This window comes from Cryptomeria japonica, chromosome 3, assembly GCF_030272615.1.
Source record: "Cryptomeria japonica chromosome 3, Sugi_1.0, whole genome shotgun sequence".
Classification (NCBI taxonomy): domain Eukaryota; kingdom Viridiplantae; phylum Streptophyta; class Pinopsida; order Cupressales; family Cupressaceae; genus Cryptomeria; species Cryptomeria japonica.
The window spans coordinates 516876578-516903749 of NC_081407.1; the positions used below are offsets into that span (position 1 = coordinate 516876578).

The following is a 27172-nucleotide window of genomic DNA, read 5'->3' on the forward strand; positions in this document are numbered from 1 at the left end:
CATAGACTTAGACTGTAAAGGTAGATGTGGAGATTTCATTCAAGGACATTGGTTCTAAATCCTCAGAGGCTTCTCTTTCCAGGAACCAGCTATATATTCTACCTGCTAATAAGTTGCTAGCATCTGGAATAAAGGACCAATTTGATGCAGCAGTGAACCCTACCAATATTATTAATACAGAAATAATTACTCGAAATCGTTAGATAGATCTGGCAACACTGACCAAAACAATAAGCAATTTACAGAATCACATCAATTTTTTGATACAAGTACTCCATCTAGTTAGGGAATTGTTCAGAGATTGCTGATAGGGGAAACATGCCTTCAACTGCTGGAAGAGAAAATAATGATTAAATTGTGTTTCAAAGTGGTCTGCAGCCCCTACAGCTAAGGATGTCAAAAGCAATAAAAGCTTTGACAAACTTGGAGGTGCGAATTTATCATGGAGGTGAAGAACTTCTCATACCAGTTCACTAGTGAGCTGTCAATGAGCTATTCAGTGTTAATAAAATTCCTAACTCTAGTAGGGAAGGATGATTGGAAGTTTGTCTTGAATGCAATCCCCTAATTCCCATGAGGTTGTTTTTGTCATTGTTCTATTCATTCATAATTCTTTCATTCTTTTCCTATTCTTTGACTTCATAAGTCAATTGACAAAGCTATTTTGGATTTGATTAATTCTTGCAAGTAAGAATTTCAAAATTGTAGTTGTAAATGTAAATAGACTGTAATTACTTTCTGAGCAATCAGAATTCTGAGACAACTAGTTTAAAATTTTAGTGTAGGATATAAGGAATGTAAAACCGATTTTATTAGTCTTATCGATTTTCCTTTGCAGATGAAAAGCAAACGATTATATTTACTACCGATCACAGTATTGTTTTCTCCTATCGAATATGTTATCAATGGAGAGGGTGGCGCATATATATCTTTTGTTTCCATTGGATCGTGCCTCCACAGGGGGTCACGATCCTATGTGGAATCACATGATTCCACATAGGATCGTGACCCCCTGTGGAGGCACGATCCAATGGAAACAAAAGATATATATGCACCACATAGGGTCGTGACCCCTATGTGGAGCCACGATCCTTCTACACTGGCGATCATTTCCTTTAATAAACTCCACGATTCATTAACTATAGCATAGCAATTTAAATTTAGTTAATACTAACTAAATTTAATTTTAAATAATTCGCAAATGACATACTTAGTTTCTGTGCGCTGATAAAACTAAGGAGATAGATTTATTTTCCTGAGTGTTATGACTGAGACTATAATTAACACTCCCTCTTAGTCTTAGGAGTATAGACCTAAAACTTAATTTAGCTCACCACTAATCTCATGAGAATTACATCACCTAGGTGTGAAGTATCATGGTGTGATACTCAGGATATACTCACTTTGATATCCAATTTTAAGTATCAGCCTGTGATACTAAGGATATACTCACTTTGATATCCAATTTTAAGTATCAGCCTGTGATACTAAGGATATACTCACTTTGATATCCCTGTTTTAAGTATCAGCCTGTGATACTAAGGATATACTCACTTTGATATGCTTGTTATAAGTATCAGCCTGTGATACTAAGGATATACTCACTTTGATATCCCTGTTATAGTATGTGCACTGACATTAATCCGCTTACATAATGTCTACTATAACTTATCATATTACTAATATTCAAATTGTCTGATTTTCAGTTTATATGATCTTTCAAACATTTATAAGATCGTCACCTTACAATGTTAAAATACAAGTGTTCATTAACTAAAGAATCATCATCCTTTAGGAGTGAACAAAGGGAAAGGTTACATACTTCATATCCTCAAATATATGACCAAGAAGTTTACATAAATTTTAGACATCAATTACATTTTAACCATACCAAGATACCTCCTGAAGTGATCAATTTTCACTCTTGCTAGGGGTTTGGTGAGAATGTCAGCTGTCTGATCTCTTGTATTGACATATTCCAGTCTTATTACCTTTCTCTCTGTCATGTCTTTTACATAGTGATATGGGATCTCAATGTGCTTGGATCTATCATGAAAAACTGGATTCACTGAAAGTTTAATGCAGCTCTGATTGTCACAATGAATGATAGTAGGCTTCAGACTTTCACCAAACAGTCCTACTATCAATTTCCTCAACCATACGACTTCCTTAGCTGCCATGGATGCAGCTATATATTCAGCCTCTGTGGAGCTCTGAGCTACGGATGATTGTTTTCTGTAGATCCAAGATACCATAGCTGACCCTAAGCTGAAACAGCATCCTGAAGTGCTCTTCCTGTCTATCACGCTTCCAGCCCAGTCTGAATCAGAGTATCCATGTAGGTTTAATGCAGTGTGTTCATAATATAGTCCATAGTCCAAGGTACCTTGTAGATATCTCAATATATGCTTTACTGCAACCAAATGTATTTCTTTGGGTTCAACCATGTGTTGGCTGAGTGCATTTACTGCATAACATATATCAGGTTTGGTATTGACTAAGTACATTAATGATCCAATAATCTGTTTGTATAATGTTGGATCTGCAAATTTGGAATTTGCTATAGCTTCTTTTAGTTTATGTAGGTTTGTTTCCATAGGAGATGACATTGGCTTACAATTCATCATTCCAAATCTCTTCAGAATGTCAATGGTGTATTTACCTTGATTTAGATAAATACCTTAGATAAATACCATCTGGTTTTTGCCATACTTCTAGTCCAAGGAAATAATGGAGTAGACCTAAATCCTTCATCTCAAACTCTGAAGCTAGTTCCTGTTTGCATTTTGCAATGAGATGATCTTCGCCTGTAATTAATAAGTCATCTACATATAATATGAGTATCAACATTTCACCTTTGATTATTTTGAAATACAGATTTGGATCAACAATGTTTTTAGAGAAACCTATCTCTAATAAGTAACTGTCAATTCTTTCGTACCATGCTCTGGGAGCTTGTTTTAATCCATACAGTGCTTTCTCTAACTTGCATACATGTGTTTTAGCATTATTTACCTCAAATCCTTCAGGTTGCTCTAGATATACTTCTTCAATTCCATTCAAAAATGCAGTTTTTACATCCATTTGATGAACTTTCCATCCTTTAGATGCCGCTATAGCCAGGATTGTTCTGATAGAAGTGTATCATGCAACAAGTGCAAATGTTTCTTCATAGTCAATTCCTTCCTTCTGAGAGAAGCCTTGAGCAACAAATCTTGCCTTATGTTTTTCTATACTGCCATCAACAGCATGCTTAATTTTAAAGAGCCATTTAGAAGATACAACTGATTTTCCTTTAGGTCTAGGCACAATTTTCCACACATCATTCTTTAAGATAGATTGATATTCCTCTATCATGGCATCCTTCCATACTTGCTGTTTAAGAGCCTCTCCGGCACTTGAAGGTTCAGCATTTATGAGATCTGTCATTAGAGTAACATAGCTAGAAAACTTTGAAGGTCTTTTGCTTTCTCTAACTGTTCCTCTAGGTGCTGCAAAGGATTCTGCTTCCTGTACTGTTTTAGTGGCCCATAGTGGTCTCTTCCTGGGATTCTCTGTTGTAGTGTTCTCAAGTTCCAAGGTGTTATCCTCAGGATGCTCCCTTTGAGTTTCAGAAAGAGAATCATCTTCCAAATTAATGGAATTAGTTGGGATTTTAGGTGTGATGGAACTCCTTGTTTTGTTAATAGCTATATCTTCCTCAAATATGACATCTCTGCTTAATTCTATTTGTCTTTGACCAGGGATGAATATTCGGTAGGCTTTAGATGTTTCACTATATCCTACAAAAATCCATTTCTGTCCAGTAGGTTCTAATTTAGTTCTTTTCTCCTTAGGTACATGAATATAAACATGACATCCAAATATTTTGAGATGGCTAATATCAGGTTTAATTCCAGTGAAGACTTCTTCAGGAGTTTTGTCACCAATATGAGAGTGAGGACATTTGTTTTGAATGTATACAGTGGTATTTGTGGCTTCTCCCCAAAGTGCAGTTTCTAGGTTCTGATCTAACAACATAGCTCTTGCCGCTTCTACTATTGTTCTATTTTTTCTTTCGGCAACCCCGTTTTGTTGAGGATTGTAGGGTACAATGAACTCCCTCTTAATCCCAACATCTTTACAAAACTCTTTACATACTTCTGATGTGTATTCCCTACCATTGTCAGTCCTAAGAGTTTTGATTTTCCTACCAGAGTGATTTTCTGTAATAGATTTGAGCTCTTTAAATTTCCTAAGAGTATCTTTAGATTCTTTACTTTTAAGGAAATAAATTCCAAGTTTTCCTAGAAAAATCGTCTACAAAGATTACATAGTATAATGCGTTTCCTAGTGATGGTTCAGACATAGGCCCACATAAGTCAGAGCGAACTAGTTCTAGTACTCCTTTAGTTTTTCTAGAACTGCAAGGAAAAGAACTTTTAGTGTTTTTCCCTAGTGTACATCCTTTACAAACATCTGAATGAATTGGCTTTAGTTTAGGTAGTCCTGTGACTAATTTCTCCATAGAGGGTAGAGCACGAAAATGTAAGTGCCCTAGTCTTCTATGCCAAATTTCTGCTTGATCTATGACTTCATGAAGGAAGGTTTGATTTGGCTCATTACACAATTCATATAGGTGCCCTTGTCTATAACCAATCACTTGTGCTCTTTTGAAGGTGGCTGTTTTTGGCCATGCCATTACCTTTCCTTCTATGAATGAGACTCTATATCCGTCATCCTGAAGTGCAGAGATAGAGACTAAGTTCCTTTTGATGCTTGGTACAAATAGTACCCCGGTGAGTTGGATTGAGATTCCAGACTTTAGTCTGATTGTACATGTCCCAACACCTTTTACAGGATGTGTAGAGTCATCCCCTATTGCTACCTCTTCATTTGATCCCTTTTCCATTGAGTCTAGTAATTCTCTGAATCTGGTGACATGTCTTGACGATCCACTGTCTATCACCCAAGTGTTAGACTTGTTTGAAGCTTGACTTGATAGTGCTGAATATAATACAAACTTCTCAGATTCAAGTTCTGTGTTCCTCTCTACTTTGGCGAATGATGCCTGCTGTTTTACTTTGTCTGGACAATTAAATGACATATGTCTGTACTGATCACATCTATGACATTGGATTTTTGACATGTCTTTCTTATGAAAGCTTTTCCCATGATGGGATTTTCTCTTCTTGCCTTTCTTACGGGAGTCGGTATTCAGAATGTGGAGGTCCTCATCTTTAGTTTTGTGATTTCCCCCTTTCATTTGCCTTGATTCTTCAAGGAGACAGTCATCCCTTAGTCGATCAAATTCTGTGAATTTATCCCTTGCATTTATGCCTTGTTTGAATGATTCCCAGGATTCAAGTAATCCGTCTAGGGTAATCATTGATAGTTCTTGCTTCTCGACATGATAATCAAGTTTTTGCAGTTGATCTCTGAGTGAACCTATCCTCATGAAGTATGAGTTTATTGTTTCACCTTTATTTATACTTATGTGGTTCAACTGTCTTTTTAGAGCTAGGGTTTTGCTTGGATTGTTTGTTTCATACGTCCTTTAAAGGGTTTTGAACATTTCATATGCGTTGTCATATTTTAATATAAGTGGTATTATGTGATCCCTTACTGCATCTATCGTGATTTTTACAGCTTTATCATTTCCCTCATTCCATACAGTTTTCTCAAGTTCTCTTTTAACACTATCATAATTCTGACTTTCCAAGCCACAAAATTTGCTGCTCCTTCGAGTCTGTCCTCGAATCTGATTGTGTTCGCCATTTTAGAACTCTTCAATTTCGTAAACTTTGCTTTCAGTCTATTCGGATCTTATGTAGTTAGGCTCTGATACCATGTAAATGTAAATAGACTGTAATTACTTTCTGAGCAATCAGAATTCTGAGACAACTAATTTAAAATTTTAGCGTAGGATATAAGGAATGTAAAACCGATTTTATTAGTCTTATCGATTTGCCTCTGCAGATGAAAAGCAAACGATTATATTTACTACCGATCATAGTATTGTTTTCTCCTATCGAATATGTTATCAACGGAGAGGGTAGCGCATATATATCTTTTGTTTCCATTGGATCGTGCCTCCACAGGGGGTCGCGATCCTATGTGGAACCACGTGGTTCCACATAGGGTCGTGACCCCTGTGTGGAGACACGATCCTTCTACACCGGCGATCATTTCCTTTAATAAACTCCACGATTCATTAACTATAGCATAGCAATTTAAATTTAGTTAATACTAACTAAATTTAATTTTAAATAAATCGCAAATGATAGACTTAGTTTCTGTGTGCTGATAAAACTAAGGAGATAGATTTATTTTTCTGAGTGTTACGACTGAGACTATAATTAACAGTAGTGTATAAACAATTGATTATCAAGCACAAGATTTAATGTTACATTTTTATATAAGGCCTTGAATTTTTGAATAATGTAGCAGTCGACTAAGTTAATAACATTTTGAATATCGATATCTATAGTTGTATAAGCTCATTGCTGTGTTGCTATAATCAAATACCTTGAAATGAAAGTGCTTTTAGTTCAGTTTGGTAGAACGTAGGTCTCTGTAATGTCCCTACTAGTTAGAGATCACTGACCTGCAAAACAGACTGTTAGAATGCAACAAATATACATATAACTAATCTAATTTGCAATTAAGCTTCAATTATTTAATTAACACTAATCTCAATTCTTATTTAATAAAGGATACGAGTGCAGTACTGGGACATGTCCTTAGGCGGCTGTGAAGCTCGCCTTCTTGGAACCCATTTTGGTTCCAAGCCATACTAGGAAATCGAAGGTTAATCCATACTAGGAAATCGAAGGTTAATTCGATTTCTGTCTTAGATGTAATTTCTTACACCCAAGCCATACCAGGAAATCGAAGGTTAATTCGATTCTTGTCTTGGATGTAATTTCTTACACCCAAGCCATACCAAAAAATCGAAGGTTAATTCGATTCCTGTCTTGGATGTAATTTCTTACACCCAAGCCATACCAAGGAAGACTAGCATATATGATCGATTCCTTGCCTTGGATGATGCATCTCATCATCCAAATACCTTGAAATGAAAGCGCTTTTAGTTCAGTTCGGTAGAACGTAGGTCTCTGTAATGTCCCTACTAGTTAGAGATCACTGACCTGCAAAACAGACTGTTAGAATGCAACAAATATACATATAACTAATCTAATTTGCAATTAAACTTCAATTATTTAATTAACACTAATCTCAATTCTTATTTAATAAAGGATACGAGTGCAGTACTGGGACATGTCTTTAGGCGGCTGTGAAGCTCGCCTTCTTGGAACCCATTTTGGTTCCAAGCCATACTAGGAAATCGAAGGTTAATTCGATTCCTGTCTTGGATGTAATTTCTTACACCCAAGCCATACCAAGAAATCGAAGGTTAATTTGATTCTTGTCTTGGATGTAATTTCTTACACCCAAGCCATACCAGAAAATCAAAGGTTAATTTGATTCCTGTCTTGGATGTAATTTCTTACACCCAAGCCATACCAAGGAAGACCATCATATATGATCGATTCCTTGCCTTGGATGATGCATCTCATCATCTAAGTCTACCAGAGAGGACTGGCCAGATCCGTCTCTTCTTGGATGAACCTTTGTCACCCAAGCCATACATATATGCATATAGTTACTCAGTATATACTGCCTACCAGGGATTATCATAATCCCTCCATTAGGCTAAGGGAATTTCCTCCCAATAGCCTCCATCATATAGTCACATTATTCATATTACATTTTACAATTCATTATCATTTTCATTCCATAATTTACTTCTACACTTACATATTCCTTAATCCTCTTTATTGATCCTAGATATACATAAATATTTTGCATGCATACCTATATTTATTGCTACATACATATAAGTAAATATTCAGTAATATATACATTCGTAAATATGCATTAATATATATGTGTGTGTGTGGCACACACGTCCACACACATATATACCCTATGACCCGTAACACCTCTTACCTGTTCGCAGTCCGCAGCCTGCTGTTTGAAGTTCGTAGATGTAGGTTGCCGTCTGCAGATTGAAGTCCGCAGTTTCTAGTTTGTAGCCCGCAGTCCTCTCGTCTCCTTTCCTTACCTTCTCTGATTACGACTTCTGATCTTGAATGATGTATATCTATCCTTTACAAATCTACCACAAAACTTTCTTCACAAAAATGTCTTACAACAACTCTCATGCTTATTTATACTTGTTCCATCATTGATTCACTTCAATGTTCTATATATATTCTCACTACCAAATCTGCATGCATACTCCTTCCATATCTTCATTTATTCTTATTCACCAATCTGCTCGTGTTCCCTTCATATATCTGAATAAAATTTCTTTTATGCCTGCATATATATATATATATTCTTTATATCGGCTTCTTCTCACTTCCTTATTCTGCTGTGTATATGATATATTTCCTTTTTCACTTTATCTCTGTATATTCGTCTGTTCTAAATTCATATGATACTCTATTTTTACTCACACGTCAGAAACCCCCCCCCCTATCGATCTTCATTTTAATTCTTATTTATATCTTATTCATTGGTCATATCCACCGGTCATCTTCTTTCATATATCTTTTTGTGTATTTTAAAATGCACCTTTTCATGAATTGTATTTATTTAGAGAATCATTAACAAACATATTTACTTAACAAGTCGATACCAACCGATACCAACAAACAAGTCGATACAAACAAATTTAGTTGATGCTGAGTCAATTTCTATGTGCTGACGTTGGTATGTAGTTTCCTCAATACCTTAATACTGCTGTATATGATACTGATGTTTGCTTATCAATATCGCTGCCTGAAGAGTTGACGCCATCTTTTTCAATATCTTTTCTTCCCATTCTTCAACATCGCTGTATATTATAATGAGTTACTTTAATCGCTGCACATGATATAGGCAAATCTTTTATATCACTGTCTTTGATCATTTAAACGCTTCTTTCCTCTATTACACTTTATTGGGCTTTTTCTCCAATATTATTGTAATCTGAATAGTCGCTGTTCTTTCCTTGACATATTGACCATATCTGAATTGAGTCGACCTTTGACTTCATTAATTTTATTTAATATATTAATATTATTTAATAATTCATTTCTTCTTTTAATATATTAAGATTATTTAATATGTTAACATTATTTTAATAATTGACTTTATCACATGTCAAGAATAAATATTAATATATATATATCTATATATTAATTAAATAATTTATTTAATAAATAAATAAATTTCAAATAATCATTTGTTAATCATTATATTAATCAATAGTAATACTTGCCTCATTTAGGATATATATAACGATCAAGGAGGGGACATGACAGTCTCCAAAATCTGATGTCGTGGGTTCGAATTGATCACGATTTTCTGCTTCTTTGTTTCAATGTTTTGCTCAGGTGTCTATTGTCAATCGGAATGAAAAATGTGGACTTTAAGTTGTACCGCTGAGAAGTGAACCTAGGGTTTTTACTAGTACTTATTTTAATTTTTGCAATTTTGAGCGTGGCAGTTTTTCAATTTTGGTGAGAGATGTCTGTGCGCCACCTATTAGAGGGAATGCAATACACATCTCAGAAAGCTGATAGGGAATGTCATACACATCCAATGGAACTTTCTTTGAAGAGGCCTTGGTGTTTATTCATGTACCTTTTTATGGGTCAGCAAAAAGATCACCCGTATGTGCCACATGGGGACCTCAGTTAGAATATCTGAATAACGTAATCTTTTTTAATAAATCAATGGATGCGAATTTATCTGGAAGCTCCTCTCATGGTGCAAAATCTTTTACTGTAAGTATATCGTCACTTCAATTCTAGAGTTTCAGCAATCGATTTGAGGGGATAGTGTTGTGTAAATTAACAATAACAATACCTAATAGATTTCTCTTATAATATATCCAACTAAGTAAGCAGCAGGGTTACTTTCCAACCCATCCTAAGTTTAACTTAATACCAGATAACAGACAAACAAAAAATTAGTAACATCTATATGCAATGGGCTGTAATGACCCTATAATAAAATATTATGTTAAAACCAATACAAGCAGCTGAGAAAGCTCTCATAAGATCTCCTTAAGGATTGTAATGTAATGACAACTACAATATTCAACCCCATTTCTGTTGCCAACAATGAGTCCATAGTAGGGCATGAGAACATTGTCTGTCCCCTTGCCCATCTAGACAATGTAAGGTTGTGTAGCAATCCAAGATGACTACTCAATCCATTAGGTCATTCAAACAAAACCTAGTTCATGTTCTTCATCAATGCCATAAAAGGAATAAAGGGTAGGTAATTGTGCTCATTTATCACCTGTCTATTAGAATATTTAATTATTATTTAATTAGTATTTTAATGGTCATTATCGTAACTTTTTGCTTTATTTAGTTTTCTATTTTTGGCTTCTATTTTTAGAAGTTGTTTCTTGTTTAGAAACTTCACCGTGTGTAATCGCCTATTTAAACGGCTCTTTGATTGAATAAAGTTATCTAATTATTTGAGCAATTAATTTTTCATGGTATTAGAGCGGGTTGATGGGCTTTTTCAGAGTTTGGCGAATTTTTTAATAAAAAATTCGTAGCCTCTTTATTTGGAGTTTTTTACATAAATTTTTATAAAAAAAATTGTTGGAGTTTTGTGGATTGTGCTGTTGTCTGGATTTTTTTGAGGGTTTCTTCATTCTTAAAGGTCGCGGATTTTTTTTTGGGTTTTCCAAATTTCGTGGGCTTTTTCATAAGTTATAATTCGAAGTTCTCTCTTTGGGTTCTGAGAACCACGTGCGATTTTTCACGTGTTTTGCGATGGACAAAGGTTTTTTTTGGGTCTTATGGGACAAATGCTTCTATAACCACAAGGCGCGACGACCCTTTACTTCCTCGCATTTATTTTGTTCCTAAAAGGTGGTGATTTATAGTATTTTTTAGGGTTCGCGGGTGGCACGATTTTCTCTATGGGGTTTTTTTTTTCAGCACAATTGTGATTATTTGTCCGTGACCTGTTTGTCTTCGCGATTTACATTTTGGTCGGCGATAGCAATGATTTTTTTTGGAACTTGTCTGCGGTTTTCGTGGGTAGTTTTGGCGCGATGCGACGACGGTCTGGGTTTTCGTCACGGATTTTCCTCCATGTCTGCACTTGTGTGTTCTCTGCTCTGTGTTTGCGCAATCTTTGCCTAGCTCAGTGCGTGATTTTTTTGTTCGTGCAGGTTCTGCGTTTGACTCTTCCATGACAGCAGCCTGATTTTTCGTTTTTTGCTGCTCGCGATTTTGATGGGTTTTTTTATAAATTTTTGTGCCTTAAAAAATTATTTGTGAGGTTTTAAATTTTAATACTTTTTCCTCAAAAATTATTTTACAGGTTTTTATAGTTTTTCCCTTAATATTTTTTTTTCGGTTTTATAAGTTTTGTCCACATAAAAAAATTAATTGTGGGTTTTTTGATTTTTAGCCATAAAAAAATCATGGTAGGGTTTTAATAATTTTTTCCATAAAAATTATTTCTGGGGTTTATAATATCTTCCCTTAAAAATTATTTTCGGGGTTAATAATTTTTTCCCAAAAAAAATTATTCTGGGGTTTTCACAATTTTTTCGTTAAAAAATTGTTTGTAGGTTTTCATGATTTTTTCCTCAAAAATTGTTCGTAGGGTTTATAATTTTTTCGTTAAAAATTATCATCTAATGTTTGTGTGGGATTTTTTGGTTATTTGGGTTTTACTGCTTTTTCCACAAAAAACGATGATTTGTGAATCCAGTTTTCAAGGTTTGACAGTTTTTTCCACAAAAATCGTGCTTTGTTGCAGTCTGTTTTGGGTCGCACTTGAAGTTGCCGGGGCGAAGATCTGCAAACGTGGTATCTTGCAGTCTGCTTTGGAGTTGTTGGAGCAAACAATGCTCAATGCTCTTTTGCAAAAGTTTTTGTGGTTTTTGTCAAAATCGTGTTTGTTGCTCATTGGAGGGTTTGTCGATTTTTCCTCAAAATTGTGGTTTCAGGCTTCTGAGGATAACAACAAGTTGGATGGCTTTTGGTACTCTTGGTCATTAACATTTTGTAGATCCTGGGAGGGTCTCCATAACAGTAGAGTGTTCTTTGCCTTTGTGCATTTGTGATCAAAAGACTTGCAATGTCTTCTGTAGGGTATTGAGGACAATGACCATTAAGGGAGGGTATTAGAATATTTAATTAGTATTTTAATGGTCATTACCGTAACTTTTTGCTTTATTTAGTTTTTTAATTTTTGGCTTCTCTTTTTAGAAATGGTTGTTTCTTTTTTAGAAACTTCATTGCGTGTAATCGCCTATTTAAACGGCTCTTTGATTGAATAAAGTTATCTGATTATTTGAGCAATTACTTTTCACTGTCTGGCATTGGATTTCAAATTTTTTTTAACATTCATTCAACAACCTATTGAGTACCACCTACTCCACCCAATCTTTGATGTCAACTGTACATGCAATCGTAAGGTTTGTCAGCAGCATTTACCATTCTGAAAATCCATGCAAACAAATGATTGTAAGGCTGATCAACATAAATTTAACTGAACTATCAAATTCCATATCATCATGTATGCAGAAAAACATTTAAATACTAGATACATCAGCACTCGGTTTTAATCAAAATTACAACAATATAGCTGTGTCATCCAAGATGTGGATATGACATTTTTCAAATATGCAACATTCACATATATAGGTGTTCTTTTGATTGAAAACATACCTAACAGAACCTTCTGCTTCTTTAGCAATATCACATTTTGAGAATTTAAATGCTAGAATGTCCTATGTCAAAATTGACAGCTCTGGTTATTTTATATGAAGAATTGTGGTTTAAACAATTGACATCACACAATTATACTATTTTTCTTCATTGTCTTGAGCATTTATTTGATAATGGATCAGATTGCTGTAATGTCCCTCTTCCTAAATTACTCTATTCTGCCCTAGATTACAATTCCTCATCTATCAAGAGGGTTTTAGGAAAAAGAATCTCCTTATCTCCTTGGTAGGAATAACCTGCAACACAAGTTAGAGGATAATCTTCTAATTACAACATATGAATGGTTGACATTTATAAATCAGTTATCGTAATATAAAAAAATAAAAAAATAGGATATAGAAAAACTAACTATGATTCATGAATTAGAAAGACTATAATTCAAAGAATTACTATGATGAAACTTAAATAATTTTGCAAACAGCACTGTAATGTAAAGATCAGAAGTCCTGGGTCATAACCATAAGAATCCTAATTATCTTGATAGGGTGCCTTAGCAATGGTTCTCCATAATCAAGTCATTTTGTGAGGGTGCCTTAATAACGGTTCTCCCTCTGTCTGAGAGGGTGCCTTAGTGGCCGTTCTCCCTCTATCTGAGAGGGTGCCTTAATAGCGTTTCTCCCTCCAGAGATAATTTTCAGCAGTATCAAAGACCAGATTCATAAACATGGATATATTGCCAATCAAATGGGCAGAATGTTATCAGCATTGGTCATAAATATGCAGTGTATTAATACTGTAAATATACAGATATTATCACGCCAAAAATTACCATACAATGCATGTATAGTTTGCTATATATAATTCATAGAATTCTTACCAATTTGAATATTTGGCGGAGTATACTCGTGGCAGGTACTGGGCTTTTCCTTATTACTTACTTCTTTCTCTTTTCTTCCTTTCACCGTACCTTCTCCCTTGTCTATTGGAAGGTATTTATCCTTCCTGTCGTGGGTGGAGAGTCATTTATCCCCAGCCACGTCTGTTGGTGGCAGCGACCTGATAGGGCAGGTCGCTGCCCCCTCTCTTACTTCTTCGGTGGTCAATGACAATCGTGCCTTTCTAAATTTAATTATCATGCTAAATAAAAATTGGTAATATAAATTGATCAAATTTAAATATCAGATTTAATTAATAAATTAATATCAGTTTTAGATTTAACTATCAGATAAATTAATATCGATTTTAGATAAGCATATCAATTAATCAGTGAAATTTATATTAAATTTTAACCAATCAATTTATGTCAGATTTAAATGATCATTAGTTAAAATAAATATTATTAAACACTAACATGTGGAATTTCTCTATAATAATATGGGGGATATGACAATTGCCCTTTATAACATTGATCCCCATCAAAGTTCATGTTGTAAGTTTGCTTTGTAATCTAAATTACTGAGATCAATTTCTTATAATTGGCTAGTGATTTTGATTCAAGTTACATGTTCTTGCTTTGTGCATTATCTGTTGCCTTTTTTGTATCTATTGTCCCTTTGTAATTTGTCTCCTTTGTTAAATTTGTTAGTCATAATTGGTTTGCTTTGTTGGCTTTGGAGTCACGGAACGATATACTTTATTAGTTAATAGTTAATATCTATCAGAGAATAAAAATCTCTTCTTTTTTTGCATGTCCGTATTGTTTGTAATGCTAGGATTGTCTATACTCTAGAGTTTGCTTGCCATTATTGTTTCTCCCAAGCTAAATATTTCTTACCATCTTCCACAATGGAATTGTGAACTAATGGATCTAGGAAGTCAACTTTTTTTATAAGTTTTATATTACAAATATTCTACTTGTGCCGATGGTTCATTTCAATCAACAAAAATTCTGGTCAAATTAGCCCCTGAAAAACTTGCCAATGTTAAAATGCCGAACGCCCTTCAAAATTAAACACCTCTAGAGTCTTGATTGTTAATAGCTGTTATTAGTTGATCTGAATAGATTCCTGAAACATTTTTTAATGTGTAGCTGAATTGAAGATGCTGAAATTGGAGAAGGAAAGACAAATTTCTTCAAATTTTGTATGTGAAGTATAGGTCTGCAAGTTTTGGTTTAGCCAACTAAAATATAGAAATACATAAGAAAGTTGAATTTATATCTCAACAATTCGATCTTTATTATTGCTGTGAGGGAGTACCTCTTTGATGGAAGTAATTAAACATTTAATGCTTGATTTCTGTATTTTATTGTTGAAAGTTTTGGATACACTTGAGGACATGTCTATCCCAAGTTTTGTTTGGTAATAATAGGTCATGTGTATGCATTTGGCAGGTGCTGGCCGTTGCAGTTTATAATCATTACAAGCGGATTTATCATGAATCATTGCAGAAAGGCAGTTGCAAGGGTTTTTCTTTAAATGGGTAGGAAATATAGTACCTTCTCTTAGATCCTAAACGTAAATATTACTGCATTTTATGTCTGTTCTTGGGCAGACTGTTTTATAACTTGCTAGTTGAAAATGATTCTTTTTGCTTCACGTGATCTTATACATCCGCCTTTCAACTTTTTTTTTAAGTTACAAGAAGGGTAATAAAGGGGTTTTGAAAGGTCCCCAAACCTTTTAGAATGACTATTCCAGATATAGTAATGTAGTCTAGTACTCAATTTTTCCTTTTAACTTGTTTCCTGGAGTAGATGCATGCAATGTTTCTACTGTTAGTTAAGATCTGGTAATAATTATTCTAAATGGCAGGCTTGGCACATCAGACACTAGTATTGAAGAAGAAGATAGGGATGAAAATGATATGGTAGAGTTGGAGAAAAGCAATGTTCTTCTGATGGGTGCTACTGGTTCAGGTTTTAGTTGTTTCCATTGCATTTATATATTTATTTCTATGTATTTTTTCTTTGTACATCAAGAAAGATCATGCAATGTTGTTTAGTCAGTTGAGCCATAATGTCATTTTGTCTAATTTTCAACATAGTGGCACAACTCATATAGCTGGCTTGTGCTTTAAGAACAGGGAAGACACTACTTGCAAAAACTCTGGCTAGGTTTGTGAACGTGCCATTTGTTATTGCAGACGCCACAACCTTGACCCAGGTACAGACTATATCTCTAATTTATTCATCCACCAGACAATCAAGGGGAAAATTACCGGCAAAGGGTTTTCGCCCACAATTTACTGACTCACTTCTGTTCTCAATTACTCAGAGCAATTTTTCTTAGAGAAGACACTAAAGTAATGGTACTTACTCATTGACAGTTGCCTGGTTTGGCAAATCTGATACATGGATAATCGTTTGCCAGCTAAATGAAGTTTTATTTGCTGGGGTTATCAAGTAATGATTTCTTGCAACTAAAATGACAATCTTGTTGGTTGGGCATATCCACTAGGGGTTAAACGCTATATAAAAATGATGAAAAATATGTAAGCAATCCAAAAACCATAGTAAAGGAGAAACACTAAAGCTAAATTTTGCTCAGCAATCAAATCCACAGAAAAAATTTCTTACTCTATTCTTTCATGTGCTCTTTCTTGCAGAGTACATGCCTAGAAATGACGAGTAATGTTACCTTTGATTGCTTGAGGTCATTCTGAAGACCACTAAGTCAAGAACACAGGCATTTCATGACATAATGCATAGCTACTTGTTTATTCTATCTCATAAATGCACAAATTCAAATAAATTTCTACTGGAATTCATAATGTGATATCTTATATGCTTGTGCCTCTTGCATGAGTTTTATCAGCTTACTATAGATTGGGTTAGCCTCTTCAATAAGCATTTTGGTTTTCTTTGTTTTTTGTGGATCACAAGATGAATGCAAGTCTCATGTACATGTGTTTAGTCATTTGCTCTTGTATCTGCTCACGGTAGCTTTGGTTAATATCTTCACTGATGTCTTTTGTATTGTCTATGTCTTATGTGGATCATGAGATGAACACAAGTTGTTTGGGCATATTTTTATCATTAGCATTGTACAAGTTTGTCATTTTATTGTCTATTAATTTTAAAAAAATTGTTTCGAACTGAATGGAGGTTTATGTTTAAATTTTATTGAATTTGGTAGAGCAGATGCTATCTTATAATGCCATTAATTTCTTGTGAATAATCTCCTATTGGAATAATTTCCCAAAACTAACAACTAACATTATTTGTTAATCTAAATCTATTTTATTTCCTAACATAAAACTAATTATTTATGTAATCTAATATATTTCTCTAAAATGATGCAATATTCCAACATTACACCCTTTATTACATCAATCGAAATGAAGGACAAAACATTGCAAGAGGTGAAGACAGTAACTCCTTTGGACACTTTGATGTAGCACCACCACCAATTCTCCTTCCTCACCTAGGAAACACCAAGTTGGCTCAGCCAACCCCAAACCTTTCTAGTCCCACCCACTGTGTGCAAAAGCGGACAGTGGGTTTCGTTCTTGAAAGAGTGAATTTGCGTCTAGTGCGATTGGTATGAGAGAACATAAAATATTCCCATCCTCCATTCACAATGAGAGAACAACTCTTCTCCGAGTTTGTCAAAATCCCTCCTCTAGTGCTAGACAATGAGAGAACAACTCTCCTTTGAGAGTTCACGTCGCTTGTGACTCTGACAATATTCTTCAATGCTGTATGAGCCGATCCCTCCTTTTCTGTACAAAAGAACCTCAACCAATGCAGATATGTTAATTACACCCATAAGAAAGATATGCCAAGAAAAGCCAAACCCCTCTTTCTCCACAAAGGGACATATATGAAATTGGTGCTTCTCATGTAATATCATCTCTAAGTGATAAGCTAGCTAGAGACTATGTTCCACCAAGTTTTTCGGGATGGGGGGACGCATTTTGGGATGGATTTGTTTAGGCCATTTTTGGGGATGACAAAGGGAAAAATGTGAAAGTATAGGAAAATTACAAATATTCATATGATAACATTGATAAGGCATTCATCATATTGACATATACATTATAGAATCCTTAAAACACAATAATAGAGTTCACATGAGAGTCAAACATATTAATATTAAATTTAGTTGCTTCCATAATTCATTGTCAATGTGCATATGATATAAATTTTAAAAAATACTATATGCACAATCCAGGTATCATTAAAACCTAAGCTGCAGATTTGGCAGCTTTGTCTCGCTGTTTTTGGGTATGCTCTAGAAACCCTGTGGATTCGTCCAAGGTTCGGTTTTTGGCTACCTGAAACGTTTCTACAAAATTTCTGCCGAATCTCGACAGACCCGACCTCTATCTAGCATTTTTTAAAAAGAATCTGAACCGATTCGCTGCGTTTGTGGGATTTTGGGAATGATTTTTCCATTTTTTCAATGTTAAATAAAAATGGAAACCTTATATTTTATCCCAATGCGTTGCAAATAAAAGAGCGGACATCCACAGTAAAAACACAAGCAAAACAAAACATCTTGCAGGTTAAAAACGGGAACAGATAAATCACGTTTGCAGATAAAATCCGGAGTGGATGAAAACGTGTTCGCAGGCGGTGGAGAGTTGCAGTTGCAGTAGAGCAAGAGTATTTGCAGGAGTCAGAGGTCCCATTTGCAGGCGGTAGACACAGGAAAATTTGTTTGCAGGATGACGTATTTGCGGGGGAGGTTGGGAGGCTACGGTAAAAAAAAAATTTGCGATAGTTTTTTTTCCCCGATTTTGTCTTTGCTGAATGTTTATTGTTTTAAAAGAATTAAATCAAACTTTACGTTTATTTCATAATAATTTTAAAATTCGAGTTTTAATCAATATTATTAATACATATTGAAAATATTTTTATTAATTTAATATGTGTATTGTATATTAATAAATGTTTATTAATTTAGGAAATAACATTAAGATAAATTATAATATATGTTGACATATATTAATAACAATATATGTTAAACATATATTATTATATAATGCATATTGAATATTTTTTTTTATTTCTTTCGATGATGAATAATGTAAGGAAAGCAAGTGCGGAAATTCGCTTTCCTAATGTCTGTTCACAGGGGAGAATAGACTAGTGCATACAAAATTTCAACATTTACAAAATATGGCACAAGCATGAGCAAACACAATTAAACAACACAGAGAGAGCACGCATAGTTAACGTGGGAAAACCCTTTCGGAAGAAAAACCCACCACCAACAGATAATCGACTTTATTAACAGCATGTCAAAAACAATACAATAAAGTCCAGTCTGCAGACTTCCTTCACTCTGTCATACAACCGTTCCACATTAACATACAACACTCAGATCACACAATCGTTTTAGAACGCTCAATAGCTATCGTAACTTGTAACCCCCATTTGGTTTACATTCGGCTTCAAATACCAAACTGGTCGGTCGTTACATCTATTTGAGACGGTTGGGAAGTCGAACTGTTTCTGTCGGTCTGCAATCATGGAAAACCAATTGTCCCACATGCAGCAGAGAATCGGGTCGGTTCATATTCATTTACACCGACGGTCTCATACTTAGTGTCCGAGTCTTTACCTTTTGGAACTCGGTCAGTTCACACACCCGCAGTTGATCCTTGCTCCATCGGCCATTGGTATAACTCTTAACTGATAAAGCCGATTGCTCGATGATACCCGATCGCCGAAGGCGACTTCATCGGGTCATCGGCTAGACATGTAGATTGCTACTCCGATCTCCGATGACCAAGAGACAAACGCATCGGCCCATCGGGACCAATACAGAAAGGCTATCTCGATCTCCGATACCAAGAGCGTGCACCTCATCGGGACATCGGAACACACTTAGAACTGCCATGCCGATATGCATTGATAGCTCGATAACATAAGTTGGTCTCATCGGGACATCGACATGACATTCAGAATGTCAACCCAATTGCCGATATGCAACCCGATATGATGACCTTATTGGGTTTCGGCATAAAGAAAAACATGAACTTCCGATCTCCCGATGGTTCCTAAGGCGAATCCATCCGCTTGAGACCAACACCATCGGCCATCGGCATAACAAGGAAACAGCTACTCCGATACCCGATAGATATGAAGACATCGGTCTAAGTCACACCGATCAGAGAATGATCAGCAACCAAGAGGTATCACTCTGCTGCTTCATCAGTGTAGGCTAGTCCGATCAACCCAAAACTGTCAAGTGAATTTGAGGCACATTTCCAACAAACTCCCACTTGACGAGGAATTCACTGGACTGATTATTACTTCAGACGTTACTGAGAAACATGGGTATCAAGACCCATGGATTTTGAACACCACCTAAACTTGTGCGTGCTCACTGGTTTCGTCAAGGCATCTGCAACATTTTCCAGAGTGTCTACCTTGTTAAGACTGACTTTTCCATCTTCCACCATGTCACGAATGAAGTGATATTGAACATCAACATGCTTCGATCTGGCATGGAAAGTAGGATTCTTTGCCAAACATATGGCGCTCTAACTGTCACTCCAGATTTCAACCTACCTTGCACCAAAACCAATATCTGAACTCAAACGGCTAAGCCAGACTGCTTCTTTACAAGCATGTGTGGCCGCCATGTATTCTGCCTCTGTAGTGGACAAAGCAACTATAGCTTGCCGCTTGCTCATCCAACTAATTGCTCCACCATTTAGGACAAAAACATATCCACTAGTGGATCTCTTGCTGTTAATATCCCCTGCCCAATCAGAATCTGTATAACCACAAATGCTGAGAGTTCTCTTTGAATCCTTTAGATTACCATGATAACACAATTCAAGATCTGAAGTACCCTTCAGATATCTAAACACTCTCTTTACAGCATCCCAGTGTGGTCTCCCTGGATTCAACATAAATCTACTAAGTACTCCCACTGGTTGGGCAATGTTTGGTCTTGTACAGACCATAGCATACATCAGACTACCTATAACACTTGCATAAGGTACACTTTTCATGTCTTCAATCTCTTTTGGAGATTTCGGACTGTCCAGCACAGACAACTTAGTTCCCTGCAAGATGGGAACAACTTGTGGTTTACAGTCAGACATATGAAACCTGTCAAGAACATTGGTTATATATTTTCTCTGACTGAGCCAAAGTTTCCTCTTAGATCTATCTCTTTTGATCTCCATTCCCAGAATGTAATTTGCTGGTCCTAAATCCTTCATTTCAAACTTCATAGAAAGCTGAGATTTTAAATCTGAGATCATACCTTTTGTGTTTCCTATGAACAACATATCATCTACATACAAAGCTATGATAAGAATACTATCACCATCAGTTTTGTAGTAAACACAATGATCAGCTTTTGATCTCACAAATCCCAAAGACAAAACAAATGTATCATACTTTTGATACCACATTCTGGGATACTGTTTCAAATCATACAGAGACTTCTTGAGTTTGCATACCAGATGTTCTTTACCTTTTTCCACAAAGTGCTCAGGCTGGGACATATAAATTTCTTCTTCAAGATCACCATGAAGAAATGCTGTCTTCACATCCATCTGCTCTATTTCCCAATCATATGCTGCTGCAAGTGACAAGAGAAATCTGATAGATGTTAGCTTAGCTACAGGAGAGAAGATTTCCCCATAGTCAATACCTTCTTTTTGCGAATACCCCTTTGCAACCAGTCTTGCTTTGTACTTATCAATGCTGCCATTTGGACCATACTTCTTTTTGAACACCCACTTGTAGCCTACAGGCTTACTGCCTTTAGGCAGTGGCACGAAATCCCAAGTTCCTTTTTTATCCAATGATGACATTTCATCATTCATGGCTTCTAACCAGGAATCTGAATCAGACATTTCAATAGCTTCTTTTACAGTCCTAGGCTCATCAGTATCTGTAAGTAAAGCATAAGCACAATTAATATTCAACATAGAATGATTGTACTTATCAGGTGTATACCTATTAGGTTGCCGTCTCTCTCGAGTAGACCTTCTCAACTCTGGTGTTGAGGCTTCTTGAGGTTCCATAGGAGGCTCATCATGTTCTTCAGAACTACTTGAACTGCTTGAACTCTCCTCATCTTCAGGTATCTCTGGAGATTCGTCTTTGGCTGGAGGAATTTCAACCTCAGTTTCTCCTTTCTTTACTATATTACGATCTAGTGACATAGGTTTCAGCTTATGAAAAATCACACTTCTGCTGTACACAACCTTACCAGCCACTGGATTCCAAAGTTTGTATCCTTTCACACCAACTCCATAGCCAATGAAGATACATTTCACCGCTTTGTTATCCAACTTAGATCTATTCACATCAGGCACATGAGCATAGAAAAATGCGAAGGTGCCTTAAGGACGGTTTCTTACCAGACCATGCTTCCATAAGTGTTTTGTCAACCAATGCTGAAGTAGGAGAATGATTCAGCAGGTAACACGCAGTAGCAACTGCTTCAGCCCGGAATTTTTGTTCCAACCCAGCTCCGCTCAACATGCTGCTTGCTTTCTCCATTAGGGACCGATTCAACCTTTCTGCAACTCCATTCTGTTGTGGAGTGTAAGGTACAGACTTATGTCTCTTAATTCCATGATCAATACAGTACTTGTCGAAATCTGCACTACAAAATTCACCACCGTTGTCTGTTCTTAAGCATTTAATCTTTCTCCCAGTCTGATTTTCAACAAGGTTCTTAAACTCCTTAAATCGTCGGAACACTTCTGATTTACTTTTAAGAAAGTACACAAATGCCCTTCTTGAATAATCGTCTACAAAAGATACATAGTATTTAGACTTAGACAAAAAAGGTACATCCACTGGACCAAACACATCAGAGTGAATATAATCTAGAATATCAGAAGACTTATGAGAACTGGAATAAAACTGAACTCGGTTATGTTTTCCATATATGTAGTGTTCGCAGAAATCGAACTCAAAACTACAATCATCCAGACCTTCAACCAGATTCTTATTCTTCAAGGCTTTTAAACCTTTATCACCTATGTGGCCTAACCTATTATGCCAGAGCATTGTTTTCTCAGCAGGAAGTTTAGCTTCCAATGAATAAGCATTATGCATCCTTATAGTTGTTTTAACAGACTTTTCAGAAGTTACATTACAACATATAGGTTCAGCATTTAACTTATACAGTGTACCAATGCGATCACCCTTTGCCAATACAGTGGAACCCCTAGTCATCTTGCAACCACCAGACACAAATGTAACTTGTACTCCAACATCATGAAGTTTACTTACAGAGAGAAGGTTTCTTGCCAGACCTGGTATATGAAGAACTCCATTTATACCCTTCGCTCTACCATCTGGGAATTGAATTTTAATTCTGCCTCTCCCTACAATCTCCAATGTAGAATCACTGGCCAAATATACCTTTCCACTAGCATACAGTTCATACTTCGAGAACCACTCTTTGTGGGAGGTCATGTGAAAAGATGCGCCAGAATCTACTAACCAGGTGTCATCTGATGTAGGCACTGCCAGGGCTGCAACAAAATGCATCTGCATCACTCTGAGAAGATTCAGTATCAGAATGCTTCTTCTTCTTCTCCTCCTTGCAATCCTTTCGGATATGCCCTTTCTGCCCACAGTTCCAACACTTCACCTTTGACTTCTTGCCTAGAGATTTAAATCTCTCTTGAGACTTGGACTTCTTTCCTTTCTTCTTGTCTTTGTCCTTTTGTCTGCCTCGAACAGAGAGTGCATCTTTTGTCGTCTCAGACGACTTCTTTCTCATTTCTTCTGACAAAAGAGTATTAACCACAGTATCCATCTTGAACTGGGTCGTAGTACTACTGATAGCCATCACTAAGTGTTCCCAAGAGTCAGGCAATGAACACAACAACAACATGCAACGTTCTTCTTCCTGGATGGACACACCAACAGAAGTTAACTGTGCAAGAACCATGTTGAATGCATTTAAGTGGTCTGCCAATGGTGTTCCTGCATCCATCTTCAGAGAGTACAATTTCTTCCTCAAGAAAAGTTTATTCACCAAGGATTTGCCTTGATAAATATCTCCCAACTTATTCCAGAGAAGATGTGCAGTCTTCTCCTCATGGACGTTTAACATAACGGAATCAGCGAGACATACCCTGATTAGACCCCTTGCCTTCTGGTCGGCTAGATCTCAATCTTCTTGCTTCATGCCTGAAGGCTTAGAAGTTGTAGTCACAACACCCCAGAGATCTCTATCGACCAACAAGTCTTCCATCTTGAGTTTCCAAAGTTCAAAACTGGAACCATTAAACTTCTCCATGTCTATTTGCCCTGAAGTACTTGCCATTTCAACCTGTAAAAAAAAAAAAGTAGACACTCTGCAAGGCTCCCACTGAAACAGAACTGACACAAAAAATCAGCCCAAACCCAACAAGGATAACAAAATGGGCCAAGCTTTGATACCACTTATAAGGAAAGCAAGTGCAGAAATTCGCTTTCCTAATGTCAGTTCGCAAGGGAGAATATACTATGCATACAAAATTTCAACATTTACAGAATATGGCACAAGCTTGAACAAACACAATTAAACAACACAGAGAGAGAACACACATAGTTAACGTGGGAAAACCCTTTCGGGAGAAAAACCCACCACCAACAGATAATCGACTTTATTAACAGTATGTCAAAAACAATACAATAAAGTTCAGTCTGCAGATTTCCTTCACTCTGTCATACAACCGTTCCACATTAACATACAACACTCAGATCACACAATCGTTTTAGAACGCTCAATAGCTATCATAACTTGTAACCCCCATTTGGTTTACATTCGGCTTCAAATACCAAACTGGTCGGCCGTTACATCTGTCTGAGATGGTTGGGAAGTCGAATTGTTTCTGTCGGTCTGCAATCTTGGAAAAACAATTATCCCACATGCAACAGAGAATCGGGTCGGTTCATATTCATTTACACCGACGGTCTCATACTTAGTGTCCGAGTGTTTACCTTTTGGAACTCGGTCAGATCGCACACCCGCAGTTGATCCTTGCTCCATCGGCCATCGGTATAACTCTTAACTGATAAAGCCGATTGCCCGATGATACTTGATCGCCGAAGACGACTTCATCGGTTCATCAACTAGACATGTAGATCGCTACTCCGATCTCCGATGACTAAGAGACAAATGCATCGGCCCATCGGGACCAATAGAGAAAGGCTATCCTGATCTCCGATACCAAGAGAGCGCACCTCATCAGGACATCGGAACACGCTCATAACTGCTACGCCGATATGCATTGATAGCCCGATAACATAAGGTGGTCTCATTGGGGCATCAACATGACATTCAGAATGTCAACCCAATTGCCGATATGCAACCCGATCGCCGAAGATGACCTTATTGGGTTTCGGCATAAAGAAAAGGATGAACTTCCGATCTCCCGATGGTTCCTAAGGCGAATCCATCCGCTTGAGACCAACACCATCGACCATCGGCATAACATGGAAACAACTACTCCGATACCCGATAGATATGAAGACATCGGTCTAAGTCACACTGATCAGAGAATGATCAACAACCAAGAGGTATCACTGTGTTGCTTCATCGGTGTAGGCTAGTTCAATCAACCAGAAACTGTCAAGTGAATTTGAGGTACATTTCCAACAAATAAATGCTTCCTAAAACATTAATCGAACTTATAATAATCTTATAATTTTAATAGTTTTCCCTTTATATTTGCTCTCCAAGTTTCCAAATATTAAAATTTAATATTAAATTAATTCTTTTATATTGTTTATTGAATTTAATAATATTATACAATGTATATATAATTGGTTATTAACTTTTTTGTTTTATAATTATTAAATTGTTATTATTATTAATATAATATCTGTAAATTGTTATTAGCATTTAATAATTTATCGTTTATGATTTACATTTGTAATTTTAATTAAACCTTATATTTTTTAATAATATTTAAAATAAATAATAAATAGTAATATAGTATAATTATAAATATAAATTTATTTATGTTATTGAAAATATAATTATAAAATTATATTTATAATTATTATAATTAATTTCTAAAAATAAATCAAATATTTTACTTTTATTTATATTGTTTAATAATTGTTTTTGGAATTTGTTGTTAACAGTGTAATGGCAACCAATGCTAGTTCTCCAACCTTCAAAACCGATCCAAACTCACCTTTATGGAAATATGTACAAATGATAGAACATTTGTTTGGATATGCTATTTTTGTAATGTGAGGTACCAAACCTATAAGTCTAAATACAATTAGCAGCTCAAAGTCTACAAGATTGAATTTAAATCCCTCTTGAACAATAGAACAAAAATCACAATCAACTCCAAAAAATGTCGTCACATAACAACTTGAATTGGCACAAAGTCTCAACCTCTTTTATTGAAAGCAATTTGATTTACATCTAAGCTCAAAGTCTTAGAGTGCACATACAAACAGACAAAATTTTGGTGCATTGCCAAAAGATAAAAATTACAATCGATCCCCTCAAGTATTTAGAGGAGAGGAGCCTTGAGAAAAAGGTGGGAGGATCCCAACTAACTTGAGAAATTCTCTCAACCACCATGACTTATTCCAACTACAGTCCTAATTTAACTCAACCTATAGTTGCTTTACATGTAATTACATTTTACAAAAATGCAAGTGAAAGTGACACTTGCAATTACAAACTTGTTTTTACATGTACCTTGTCAAAAAAACACTACAAATACACAATTGAAACTATTCTATGTGTCCGAAGACACAACTCTAACTACATCATCCTCTGTCTAGAAGGTCTTCATGCTGCTACAAGATGTTGACACTTAAAATATTCAAGATGTGTGAAGGTATTAACTTGCATCATCTGATCATGAATGGTAGCGATAGCGAAAGCTGCTACAAAGCATTCCTCTGCCGCATTACTCCTTCAATTGTCAAGTCGTCTTTGTGCATATAACTGTTATGGATACTTTATTAATTCACATATCCATTCACATGTTCATCTTTCTAGCAGATATAAGGCTTCTTACACTGCTATCATAGTACCTTGGAATGTTCTACCACCATTAAGGCATTGTCGTTTGGCACCATACTGTGTGTGCCTCATTTATTATCTACCTTTCATTGCTTTGATGGACTGTATTGTCATGTCGCTCACATGGCATGATTTCATTTCATTTTGCTTTGTATTCATGAATAGCTACTATATTCATTTTGTGTAACGAGCTTCTCACTGTTTTAATTGCTGTAGCTGCTTTATGACTATTAAGCTAAGTTACCAGTTCGGGTTCGGATTCGGGTTCGGATTCGTGGATTCGGCAAAAAAAATAAAATTCTTGGGTACGGGTACAGGTTCGTCTGTACATATATATATATACAATCCATACAAAAATAAAATATACAATGTGACTTTCCATACATAAATGATAAATGATAAATGATAAATGATAAATGATAAATCCATAATTGCCAATGCCAATAAATATTCATATATCGCAAATGTAATCAGTAAACTAATAACTAAAGTCTAATATCATATTCATAATTTGCA

At 35.8% G+C, this 27172-nt stretch overlaps 1 protein-coding gene across 1 annotated transcript in view; it reads left to right on the plus strand.

Moving 5' to 3' along the window:
* The window catches only part of LOC131060202 (CLP protease regulatory subunit CLPX1, mitochondrial), a 249427-nt gene that overhangs the window by 46022 nt on the left and 176233 nt on the right, over positions 1 to 27172 (plus strand). Inside the window, exons 2-4 of the mRNA XM_057993357.2 lie at positions 15073 to 15161; positions 15494 to 15597; positions 15765 to 15844. Of these exons, the coding sequence (XP_057849340.2) occupies positions 15073 to 15161; positions 15494 to 15597; positions 15765 to 15844 (273 nt within the window). The remainder of the gene's footprint in view (positions 1 to 15072; positions 15162 to 15493; positions 15598 to 15764; positions 15845 to 27172) is intronic.